Source organism: Notechis scutatus, chromosome 5 (genome assembly GCF_049901735.1).
Source record: "Notechis scutatus isolate UNSWTSFEM ecotype Mainland chromosome 5, rNotScu1.2, whole genome shotgun sequence".
Lineage (NCBI taxonomy): Eukaryota > Metazoa > Chordata > Lepidosauria > Squamata > Elapidae > Notechis > Notechis scutatus.
Genome location: NC_142013.1, coordinates 11,992,641 through 12,004,750, shown reverse-complemented (window position 1 = coordinate 12,004,750; position 12,110 = coordinate 11,992,641). Strand labels below are relative to the sequence as shown.

The 12,110-nt window shown below is 40.6% G+C and overlaps 1 protein-coding gene across 3 annotated transcripts in view; it reads right to left on the bottom strand.

The window, feature by feature from the left end:
• The window catches only part of DEUP1 (deuterosome assembly protein 1), a 76,733-nt gene that overhangs the window by 22,647 nt on the left and 41,976 nt on the right, over window positions 1-12,110 (bottom strand). For all 3 annotated transcript variants that reach the window (XM_087966136.1, XM_087966137.1, XM_026679926.2), the window contains exons 6-10: window positions 11,428-11,541; window positions 10,330-10,584; window positions 6,803-6,948; window positions 5,400-5,505; window positions 2,539-2,688 (exon numbers count right to left, since the gene is read on the bottom strand). In XM_087966136.1, the coding sequence (XP_087822262.1) occupies window positions 2,539-2,688; window positions 5,400-5,505; window positions 6,803-6,948; window positions 10,330-10,584; window positions 11,428-11,541 (771 nt within the window). The remainder of the gene's footprint in view (window positions 1-2,538; window positions 2,689-5,399; window positions 5,506-6,802; window positions 6,949-10,329; window positions 10,585-11,427; window positions 11,542-12,110) is intronic.

Below are 12,110 nucleotides of genomic sequence, written 5' to 3'. Positions count from 1 at the left end.
AGATGGTCCCACTTCTAGACTAAGCTCTCTATGTCTTTTTATGCTCAGTCTATATTTTTATAAATAAATTACTGTTCAAAACCTCCCTGAACCTCCCCTTATTCTCCATTATTGGAAATAAACCCAGGAAAAACTTGATGTTCAAAGCTATTCCTTCCTTGCAGAAATGGAGCAAGTATAACGTTTGCTGCCTTGAATTATTTACGAAAATAATAAAGGCAGGATATAAAACAAACAAACAAACAAAGCAGCTGAATGTTTGGAAGATGATGGAAAAAGTGAGAAAACAGCAAAGGCAAACAGTGGAAAAGCTATTATTATGGTGGGCTGCACAGTCAGCTAGATGTTTTTATTATTATAAAGAATAAATAATATATAACCTATATCATACATTAATATTATGTATTAGGAAGTTGTGGGTGCTTCATCACTGGAGGTTTTAAGAAGAGATTGGACAGTCATTTGTCAGAAATGGTATAGGGCAGTGGTGTCAAACTGGATTTCTTTTAAGAGCTGGATCAGCATTGTAGTTCTCCGTGAGCTGGTGGTGGATGCCTCCTGCAGCACCCTGCTGGCCAAAACGGGGCATGGGGGTCCACACACGCCCCCGCACCTTGGGTTTGTCCTCCATGGCCTCTTGCAGCACTTTCCTGGCTGAAAAAGGGCTGTGTGGCCCATTTTTGAGCTGAGTCCTTTTTTTCTTGTCTGTTGTCTCCAGGTGCACCATCGTCTCCACCTGTTGTCTCCAGGTGCACCACATCCACCATCCAAACTTGTTTTTGTCATTCTTATTGACAATTATTAAGTCTGGGATGTTATATGGCAAGTTTCTATTGGTCTGAATTCACTTTAATGTCTTCATTTTCTATCACATTCTCCATTTTATGGCCCCACCAATTCTTGCTTGCCGGCAAAGGGTATTTCTTGCACATCTTCCAATGAGCCATTGTTGCTATTTTCTCATGCTATTGTTCGTAGTCATTATTACTGTTGATCAGGATAATTATTATTAGTTCTTCCCCCCTTGATTTTTTATTAAATCTATCTTCAAATTCTTTTATCCATCCAACATTTTTATTATTGTCCTTTTGAGCTTCCCCATAGATCTTTCAAAACTGAATGGTTTCCTTTTTGTTTGGCTTTCCATTTTCACAATTTCTATTGCCATTTACACTTTGGGTAGAATCGCCTCTGGTCTGATTGAAATAACTGATTTTGCTTCAATTGGATGATTTGTGCCTTCTAGCATTCAATTTTCCCAGACACTGCTGTGATTTGTTGCTTTATGATTTCCAAAGCTTCTTTATTTTCCCCCCAGTTCTAAGTCAATGTTTGTTTTTTTAAATTAGGCTTGTGTTGATCCTAAAAGTTACTCAATTTTGGCTCTTTTTGTGTTCTTTAAATTATTTGCATTTGATCTTAATTTTTTTTTATCTTGGCCTCTTGTCTGATCTTTTACTTTGGATTGAATTTGATTTTGGTTTTCTAATTTCGATACCCAGGCCTTTTGTAATCACCACTGCTCTTCTTTAGGCAAATCGATTGGTCTGTTCAACAGATACTTGCACATGCCTTATTCACATCATTCATTGTTAAGTGCCAGGTCTTTGGGGGGTAGTACATGCTGGCGGTCTTTGCTTTTCTACCACTGGTTCTGTAGAAGCCATAATTTATAGCTTAATTAGCGCCTATTGTTATCAATCAACTGAAATAGAGCTGGAAGGGACCCTGGAGGTCTTGTAGTCCACCTCCTGCTCAAGCAGGAGACCCTATCCCATTTCAGACAACTGATTGTTCAAACTCTTCTTAAAAACATTCAGTGATGAAGCACCCACAACTTCTAAAGGCAAGTTGTTCCACTGATTAATTATTCTCACTGTTAGGAAGTTTCTCCTTAATTCCAGATTGTTTCTCTCCTTGATTAGTTTCCATCCATTGTTTCTTGTCCTGCCCTCTGGTGCTTTGGAAAATAAATTGACCCTTTCTCTTTGTGGCAACCTCTCAAATATTACTATCATGTCCCCGCTAATCCTTCTTTTCTCTACACTAGCTAAACCCAAATTCTGCAATCGTTCTTCATAAGTTTTTGTCTCCATCTTAGTTGCTCTCCTTTGCACTTTTTCCAAAGTCATTATTATTATTTATTTACTAACTGCCCAACTCCAATGGACTGTGATTGGCGTATAAAACTAGAAAAACATAAAAATAGCTAAAAACATCAAATCAGACAAACCACTTAGACTAAAATATAATAAACAGCAAAATAAACAAAACAAGGTCTCTAGACAAATAATAAACATGAAATCACATATTCTGGAATAATATAAAGTCCATATTTTTTATCATGCTGTACGTTTTTGCTTTTGACATCAACAGATCACATATTTTGGTTTCAAAGGTGTCAACAAGCAGCAGCTTTTCAGATGTCAATAAGTGTTAATCTCTTCAATGACCAAATGCCCTCAGCCATGTTTTATCCCCACCACATACCTGTTGTCCTGCTAACATTTTCTCTTTTATATCTAACTCTGTTTGTACCTGCTTTTCCAGCAGCGCAGCGTTTTCCACGATAGTTGCTATAGTAATTTCCTTCTGATGAAGCTCCTCCGTCAAGCTAGAGTTTTCCATCCTCAGTCTCTTCACCTCGGAGCGATGGGATTGCTCTTCTCGAGAAAGTTCGCCCATCATCTGCAGCCAATGTGGCCCAAAAAGGAACAACGAGAGTTGGCTTTTCATAGGGCATCATTTTTCACCTGCTGGTGACTTTTTGTTGTGATTAGCCGGCAGCAGAGGGCTGAGGAGAGCGAGGACTTTGATGAAAGGCCAGGACCATCAGGGAGTGGACTGCTGCCTTCAGAGATTGTGGGGGCTGGCAGCAGTGATGAGGAGGTTCCCGAGGAGCCTATGCCAAGTGCACGTGCACGAAGGATTGCTCGGAGGAAAGAACAATTACAGCAGCACAGGCGACTTGGGAGTAAGGCTGCAAGGTAATGGCCCCTCCCTCAAGAGGATAAAAGCCAGGTTTGGAAAAGTGTTCTTTGCAGACAGCAAAGAAGCTCTGAAACTCAATTTGGAGAATCTTGTAAATTAGTTCTTATCTCTGGGTTTTTGGCAGCCTTGACAAATAACTTTTGTCAAGGCTCTTTCTTGTCGGAGCTAATTACTGGAAAGCAGCCTTCAGAACAGAATTTGTTATTAAACCTTAAAAGGTGGGGGCTGCTGCCTTTGTCTGTGTTTGTTCTTTAGGAACCCAGTCGGTTCAGAACACTTTTGGAGCAGACTATTCTTAAACATCAACCGTACAGTGATAACACACAGGAATTTAAAATGGCTTAATTCAGAAAAGCCAGCTTTGCTACTTGCTTTGGGCTTGTCTATGGGTTTTTTTATGTCGCTCCCAATGTCTACACTACAGGTGAAGAGATACCACCGTGTTTCTCACAAAATAAGGCCAGGCCTTATTTTTTTTTGACCCCTGAAAAAACAGCTAGGCTGTCTTTTCGGGGGGTTACTTAATCCCCCCCCCTTGCATCCTCGGGCGGGTGGGTGGAGACGGCTTGGATGTCGACCTCAGCGCTGGTGGGGCACTTCGTATCGGGAGACCTTCCGCCACCGTTGCTTTTCCTTCTCCCCGTGCTGCCAGCGTTTGGTGCAGCCACGCGCGGACAGCCAGAGCTCCTCCCTGCAACCGGAGCCCGGCGGAGACACTCGGCTTCAGGCGCTCCTGTCGCCGCCTTCCCTTCGCCTTCGCCAACGCCGAAGTCAACGCAGGCAGCACCATATCCGGGTATGCAACAAAAGTACTTCCTAACAGCAAGGTCCCCCCCGCAATTCCCCCCCATTTTGCATGTTTAATATAGGTCTTAATTTGGGGGGAGGGGCTTAATTTGATTTTATGCCTATAAAACATGCTGGGACTTCCTATTGGGGGAGGCCGTATTGTTGGAGAAACACGGTAAGCATAAAACGCGATTTGGAAGGAATTTTCCCTTGCCACCAATAGATTCAGGGTCCCAACATAAGGTATTTTATTAGAAGAAATAATTGGAATAAGAGAAGCAGGGGAAGGTTCTTGGCACTGTGTGCAATTAGCTCCTTTAGTACAGGGTGTCAAACTGGTGGCCCGCGGGCTGGATGCGTCACACGCAGGCCACGCCCACCCCAGCTCCGCAAATGGGAAAACTGGTGCGAAACGTCATGTGACGGCAATGTGACATGGCAAGTTTGACACCCGTGCTTTAGTACACTTACCACAGAGCAAATGGATTTGCAGTTGCATGTTGTTTTCCCACAGGAGTATGAAACGCCAGTGCTAGTGATTTTAAAGCAGGGATTCCCAACCTCGGGCAACGGAAGCGATGTGCGGCGGCGTGCAAATAGAACTTCACACGCATACGTGCTTGCCCACCGCTCGTGCGGAACCATCCCCTCTCCCTCTTCCATCAGTCCGCAAAGCCGGAAAGGTTGAGGAACGCTGTTGTAAAAGCTTTCTTTAAAGAATTTTTTCCACCAGCCAAAACATGCTTTGAAGGGCTTAGAGGTCAGACGTTCCACTGGCTCAACGTCGCAAAATGTACGGCGTGTCATTGTATTACTCAAAATATTAAGTACTACGGTATTCTCCTCTTAGGAAGCCTGTACAGGTAGTCTTCAACTTATTATCACAATTGAGCCCAACATTTCCATTGTTAAGCGAGACAGTTGTTATATGAGTTTTGCCCATATAAAGGGCAAACGGTCTGTTTTATAGCTCTTGCCGTCTGTATTTATTTCTTCGACCTTCCTCTCTATCTACTTCACTCCACGTGGCCCAATGCCCAGCTTATCCTTCTGCTCTTATATTTTGGACCACCTCTCCTGTTGAACTTTACTCTTCTTGCTCCATCAACTGCGTTCAAAGCTTCCCTGCTCCCTCCCTTTTGTTTCTTTCAATGAGGAATCTCTTGGTTGATCTTCCTTGATGCTGGCTTTTAATCAGAGGTTGCAAGGCTAATTAGAGGTATTTCTCTCATGGGCCTTGCAAACTCTAATTAAAAGTCGGCATCGAGGAACTATCAAAGAAACCACCAGATGTGGCTACCATGTTCATTCCAACAATTTCCAGCTAGAATGCTTCTCCGTTTGAGGCGGTTATTTGGCCTTAACTACATCATCCTCTTTTAACAACTCCATAATCCCTTGTGGGAATGGAGTCTGGGCAACTGAATGGAGCTGAGTGTTTACTGGCCGGATGCCCTCCCTGTCACCAATGTGGAGGTTTTTTTTCCAGCAGATATATTCTCAGTGTGCCCAGAGAGAGAAATATTTGTCTCTATCTAGGATCAAACTTGGCCTTAACTAAATAATGCTGGCTACGAGACATTTTGAAATATATCTTCAAAATAAATAAATAATAATACCTCGTTTAGCTCTTTTTGTAGATTGTCCTGCTGCTTTTCCAGAATAAGTATCTGAGTTTTCTTTATTTCCAGATCCTTGATGCATTGTGCATAAGCTGACTGAAGCCTATTAAAATATATAAAAATTTCAAATTTCCTCACCCAAAGCATTTGTGTTTACAGCAAAAATATTTAAATAAAATCAGAGAAGATATAGGAAATGTCTCTTGGGGAAGATCTTACTATTTTCAGTTTCTGAGCAAGTCAGAGGTTTTCTTCCCCCTCCTATAATAAATGTGATACATCAATTTTCTTCTCAAGGGCTTTCCCCCAATGTATGCATATATCACAGGAATATACTTACTGTAAAATACATTTTTATAAGTATAAAAGAATACAAGACCTAACCTTACAAAATCGATTACTAAAAGGCTGTTTCGATTATATTGTACGATGTACATTTTCTTCAATTATTTCCCCTGTCGTATTTTTTAGTGTACAGAACACATGATATTATAAGTCTCTATACAATACTGCTAGGGCAGTAATGGTCTAATATTTTCATGAAATCCGCTAGGTATCTCTGATGAGGCCTAATAAGAATGAAAACAGTCACACACTGCCTCCTAGTGGTCAATGTAACTAAAACACAACGCAGGATATAGACTTTATGAAAATAGAGAAATTCTCTCCTCCTTCCAGGATGGTGATAGTGGTGGAAATTATGTAAAGTAGTGGTCCTTAAGGACCCCAACCTTTTTGGGTCTGTGGACCACCAAGTAGTGCGGGCAAGGGGGATGAGACAGTTGCGTACGTGTACAACGTGATCCCCTGCAGGAGCAAATAAAAGTTTCTCACACTTGCCCTCCATTTGCGTGGCCCAGTTCCCAATGCGGAACGGGGTACCGGTCCATGGCCTTGAGGTCCCTTGATCTAAAACGTCAAATGTGAAGTTGTGACATATTGCTACATTTGTATCCCTTCCGAGAGTTTAAGGGAAGGTAGAGTGCATAAACCAGGTGTCCCCCGACCTCTGTGGATTGGCATTGGTCCAGGGCATGCCAGAAATTGGGCTGGTGCAAACAAGAGAAGCCTCATTTGCAGGATGCAGGCAGCACACAAATCCACGCCCTCTCCAGTCCACGTAAAAACCTCTCTCCACAGAACCGGTCCCTGGTGCCGAAAAGGTTGGGGGCCACTAGTGTAAACCATTCTAATTGTCACTGAAAAAAAGGCAATTTGCTTTTATTTGTATTCTGCACTTAAAATGTATCTTGATCACATCTAGAAAGCTCTGCATCCTTACTTAAAAGTAAGCGCCCTTAAAGCTACCGAATCTTATTTCCCAGCTGGCCTACAGAAGATCATGCCCCTACTGCATGGGACCAGTTTTTGAAGTATAGATGTACAATTTCAATACCTACTTCACTTGATTTTCTTCTTTGTTTTTATACTCTTCGATTTTGGCCACTTCCTTTCGCAACTGCTGACATTCCAGCTCCACCATATTTAAGAGGTGTTCACGAGACTGCAGTTCATTCCTTACTTCTATGAGTCTGGCTTCAGTGTTCTAAATAAATCCAAATACCAGACTCAATTCATTTGTTCGCTGATAACTTAGCATTTCACGATTTGATAACATTCAGCGCTCTTTTGCATGGCCTTTAATGCTGATATTCCATGGAACCAACGACTCTTTTTCATCTGGAAAATAGGCTTCATATTTTTTTTATTGCCCCTATAAAATTTTGACCTGCCCGGTTCTCTCTGCAGGAAGATCGCTTAGAAATAAAGCAAGTAAGCTGCAAGCCTTTGCGAATTCAGAAATAAAATGGGCCCTTTTGAGATATTTACTTCCAAGAAAGCTGGCACAGGTTCAGTACACATTAAAAACTCCTGTCCCGGTTACAACAATATGGTTAACATGAAAGATGTGCTATGCACAGGTATCAGTCGTAATCCAGAACAGATGATGGAGCTGGATACTCTGAAAAGCACTACAAAATCATATTATATTCAATAACTCAATCACTTATCAACTCACACAACAGACTGCATATATGTTTTGAACCAGTTTAATCACATGGCTTCCCTAAAGGCACCTTATGAACTGAGATTTGAAGAGGCGTGGAGAATAGTTGGGCAGAGATCTTTATTTCTCCTTCACCCAGATATAATCTGCAAGATTTTCTGGTGAGTGGCAATGACTGGTAACAGAGGCAATGAGAACGGAATTGAAAATAGGGATTGCCAATTTCATGCTGGAGACAGTTTTTTTATTGAGCCCAGTATGAGTGGTGGCATTTTAACTCAGCTGGGAGACATCCCTAGAAGAGGGAAGCCACACATTTGAAAGTCCCGTTTATTATCTATTCCTGACATTATTAATGTGACATTGTAAACAGCTTTATGTGCAAATTCATTCATTCTCACTCTCTCTTCCTCCCTTTCCCCCCTTCTCTCTCACCTCTCTCTCCTAATATCAAAAATTCATTAAAATCATATAAAAGTGGGCTATCCGAGCTTTGTTACAGTCTGTCTTTCTGAAGTTTGAAATGAAAAAAGGTCAATTCCTGAATATTCTCTGGATTAAAAATTGGGTAGCAGGTCTTTGCCTGGTTAGGTTGTGAATGTAGCCCCTCCTGCCAGATACAGCGCATTCAGAAAGTATTCAGACCCCTTTCACTTTTGTCCATTTGGTTATGCTGCAGCCTGATTCTACAGTTGTACAATCAAGGTGTAAGAAACATGTCAGCAAGAAAAACGGGAGGCACCTGAGCTAAATTTCAAGCGTTGTTGCAAAGGGTCTGAATACTTATGCCAATGTGAAATTTCAGAGTGTTTTTTTTTTCTCTTTTTAATAAATTTACAGACATTTCTAAAATTCTGTTTTCACTTTGTCATTATGGGGGTACTGTATGTAAAATTAATGAAGAAAAAAAAATGAATTCCAACAACTGTAGAATCCGGCTGCAGCATAACAAAATAGGCAAAAGTGACGGTGGGGTCTAAATACTTTTGAATGCATTGTAAATCACAATACTTCAGGTTACTTGCTAGCTGCAGAGAGATTTGCATTCTCATGAGTAATTGCTTGCTACTGTGTACTTCAGTTCTTAAACATGCTCTTAAAGACGGAAAGCAGACTCTGTCTTTCTCAGTAGCCCCCAGCAGATATTCTGTGCCCGTTAAGAAAGATTGGACCAGCCTATTCAGAAACAAAAGACCTTCACCTCCAGTGATGGAATTAAAACTTACATTCTCCTCCTTTTAGATACAAAATTGTAAAAACAGGGCATGGCCATTGAGGACATAATAAGATTAACCCACTACCATTTAGAGAAGACACAGAGCTCACTACATTGCACACAGTAGACACAATTTCCTAAGGGCATTTCAGACATTGGACAACCCCCCCTTCCTCCCCATCAATATTTCAGGACCTGTTTAAAAATCATCTAAGCTAGTTGGTCAGCTGCCCCAATAAATGGACCTTCTTTCTAACCAGCCTCCATTTTATTTCCAGCATCTTTCTCCCGTCTTGCAACTGAACCAGACGGATTTTCCTTCCAACATTTTATTCTGGGATAGAAAATGTTGGTCCTTTGGAGGAAAAAAACAAACAAACCCCAACAACCCTCAGGGTGAAGTTGCAAACGGAGGTCCTGGGAAAAGCATGGATTTAATATCCTTCTAAGCAGCCTCTAATTAAAATGTGGAACTTTCTAAGAATCCGAGAAATGTCCAGATCATTCAGAGGGAACGTCTGTTTTCCATTCAGAGAGAACATCTGTTTTCCAGAGAATCCCTGATTTGTGGAAAGAAAAAGATCTTTCAAAACGTTAAGAGAATATTGGAAAAGTTGCCTTAACTGGGTTATTAGGAAGAGAAGCTTCATCCCTTGAGGCTGGAATAAGCTGTTGCAGCAGTCAGGGAGATGCTGTTAGCAACTCTGCCTCTATTGATTTAAAAAAGGCACTCTCTCCCCACTTCCAGGAGGAACCAATAAAGTGAAATAATAATGTCCAGGTTTATGTCCCTAGTTCCTGGAAAAGCAGTAAAGCTATTTTTGGCTTGAGTTGCCTTGATGCCAAGTGGCAGCATGGGCATCGAGAGTGATGATCCCCAGAGTAACCGAGAGTCAGACCTGACTGAATGGCTGACTATGACTGCAATGTTGTGCACATCTCCTGCTTTCTTCTGCTTCTAATGGGGAAAACCCATTTCTTGTAAATTCAAGAGGTAAGCGCAGCATCCTTGACGCAGGTTTTATTTGGGTTGCAGGACAGAGAGGAAAGAAGACTGCTTAAGTCAGAGATATTGCAACAGTAAGGAGGAACAAAAAATGTCGGATTAGGTGGGGGGAGGAATACCACAACACAACTTGGCTATAACTAGAGGCATTCCTCATCTGCCGACAGCTGTAACTCTTCTATTTTCCATCACAGGAAAAGAGAGGTTTTAACTTTTTTTTTTGCATTATAAACCCTCCTGGCTCCAAAGGAGCAATCTGCAGGATTTAAATAAGCCTTCCTGGTCCCTCCTGCTCACAGATTCTTCTTCTGAATTCTGGATACAGTTTATTGTTTTCCCAACTCTTTCTTATTCCATAGGTAAGATTTTGGGAAAGGGAAAACTGTTGCATACAAGAGGTGATATTCATTCATTCATTCATTCATTGATTCATTCACTGATTCATTCATTCATTCTAAGCTTGATTATTGACAACTTATATCGAACTACCTATGCAACCCAAGAGATTCTAAACATCTTTCCTTTGGCCAACTATAGATTACATCTATAGTACATAGCTGTGATCATTTATATGTCCTATCAGCATTCATGTGCTCACAACTCTTTCTAGATTGGCAGCAGCACCCACTATCACTCCCATAAAATATAACAAAGCCACTGTTTAGAAACAAAAACGAGCAAATAGCTTGGTCTTTACCTGGAATTTTCTTTGGTACATTTTTACTTCCTGTTGGAGCTTTAAGTTTTCCTCTTGTAGTTTGTTTCTGCTCACCGCTATTTCACTCACGGTTGATTCAAGTTTCTCCATAAAGAATTCGTTCCTATCAGCAGGCTCATTAAAAGCACCGTTCTGGACCCCAAGCTGCTCATTTCTGTACTGGCTGCAAGTATCCCCATCATTTTGCTTCAGCTTTTGACAGTGTATTTGGATTTTACAATTTTGAGCTTGTTTCTTAAAAAAAAAAAAAACAAGAAAAAGGTTGCATGAAATTCACTGCTTTGGGAAGAACGGTGTTTCTCTTCTACACGGAAATTTATGCCGCTATAGAAAGCTGGAACTTGAGAACTGCCAAGTCTATTGATTTAAAACAAATTTCAGTTAGGTGATTTATAGGAGACGTCCTTGTAGTACCAATCATTTCTCAGTCTTGGACTAACCTAAACTTCTAATAGAGCAAATTTATCCATGTATGCCCAATGATCTCCAGAAATGAAACCACACTGGGGGGACTTGAGTTATGATGAATACATCAACAACTAATTCTCCACCAAGTGAGGAAGAAATGCAGATTTAATGCAGAGTATGACTTATGACTTAGAAACAACACCTGGTTTATTGGAAGCCACTGGTTGAGGATGGTTGTATTGCTTTATTAGTATGCTGTAGTCTCTGTTCTAAAAAAAGTTGCAGTCTGAATAAGGGAATGTAGAAACATCCCTCCTCCTCCATTATCTGTATGAGTTATAGGGACGTTCGTGAGTGGAAAAAGCATTTGAAGTGATTCAGATACAGTCCTTGCTATTAAAAATGTGATTTATCTGCTTTTATATATATATAAATATATATATATTATAAATATATATAAATATATATATACATATATATATATAATTCTTACAGCATCACATTCCTGGCATGTTTAAATGTGACAAACCTCATTTGCAAAGATATCTACATATTCATTTTTATGGCTCAGAAAATGTGGGTGAGTATATATATTCTGGTAAGTATTTATCTAGGCTTCACAGTTCATTTAATTCCAATTCCTCTTCGAGAAGAAGCAAAGAATGGTACCTGGAACAGATTGCATTTCTCAGACAGTAATTTTCGCTGAGCATCTAAAGAAACCAAATGATTTTGATACAGCGTTTCCTGCTTATCCCACTCTCTTGATTTTGCTCTAAATTCCTGAAAGAGAAAAGTGGCACAAAAAAATTAATTAATTAATCGGATGATTGAATATCTACTTTCTCTTTGTATTTCTTGAAAATGAATAACCGGTGTAAACCTTCAATAGAAAGAGCCTTTGCACTTAAAAATTCTTGTACAATACATTATTATTAGCAATTTAGATAATCCTGGCTAGGTGCAAAACAGAACATCTGCCATTAATTACACTTGGCAATTAAGTGTTCAAAATGCTTGGCACGCAAAGATGCATTCTCACATAGAGCTGTGCTTCATTCTCTATCAGCCCTTCAAATAACAATATACCCCAGCCCAAAGCAATGAAGCTGGGCTGCAATTCCTCTAGTTGTAATTCATTTGTTGGACCCCACAGAGGAGCAGCGTTCGGTTGTGATGCCGCTATGAATGCACTCTTGCGTTTATTCAAAAATATTGTTGTATCGGACTTATGGGTCCCCCGCTTGGAGAGCATTAGGCTAAGATAGGCAATCAATCTCCAATGGTAGTAGGGGCTCACTTAGGGTCTACCACAGACCTTATCCACACCAACATTGAAGTCAGGAGTGGCA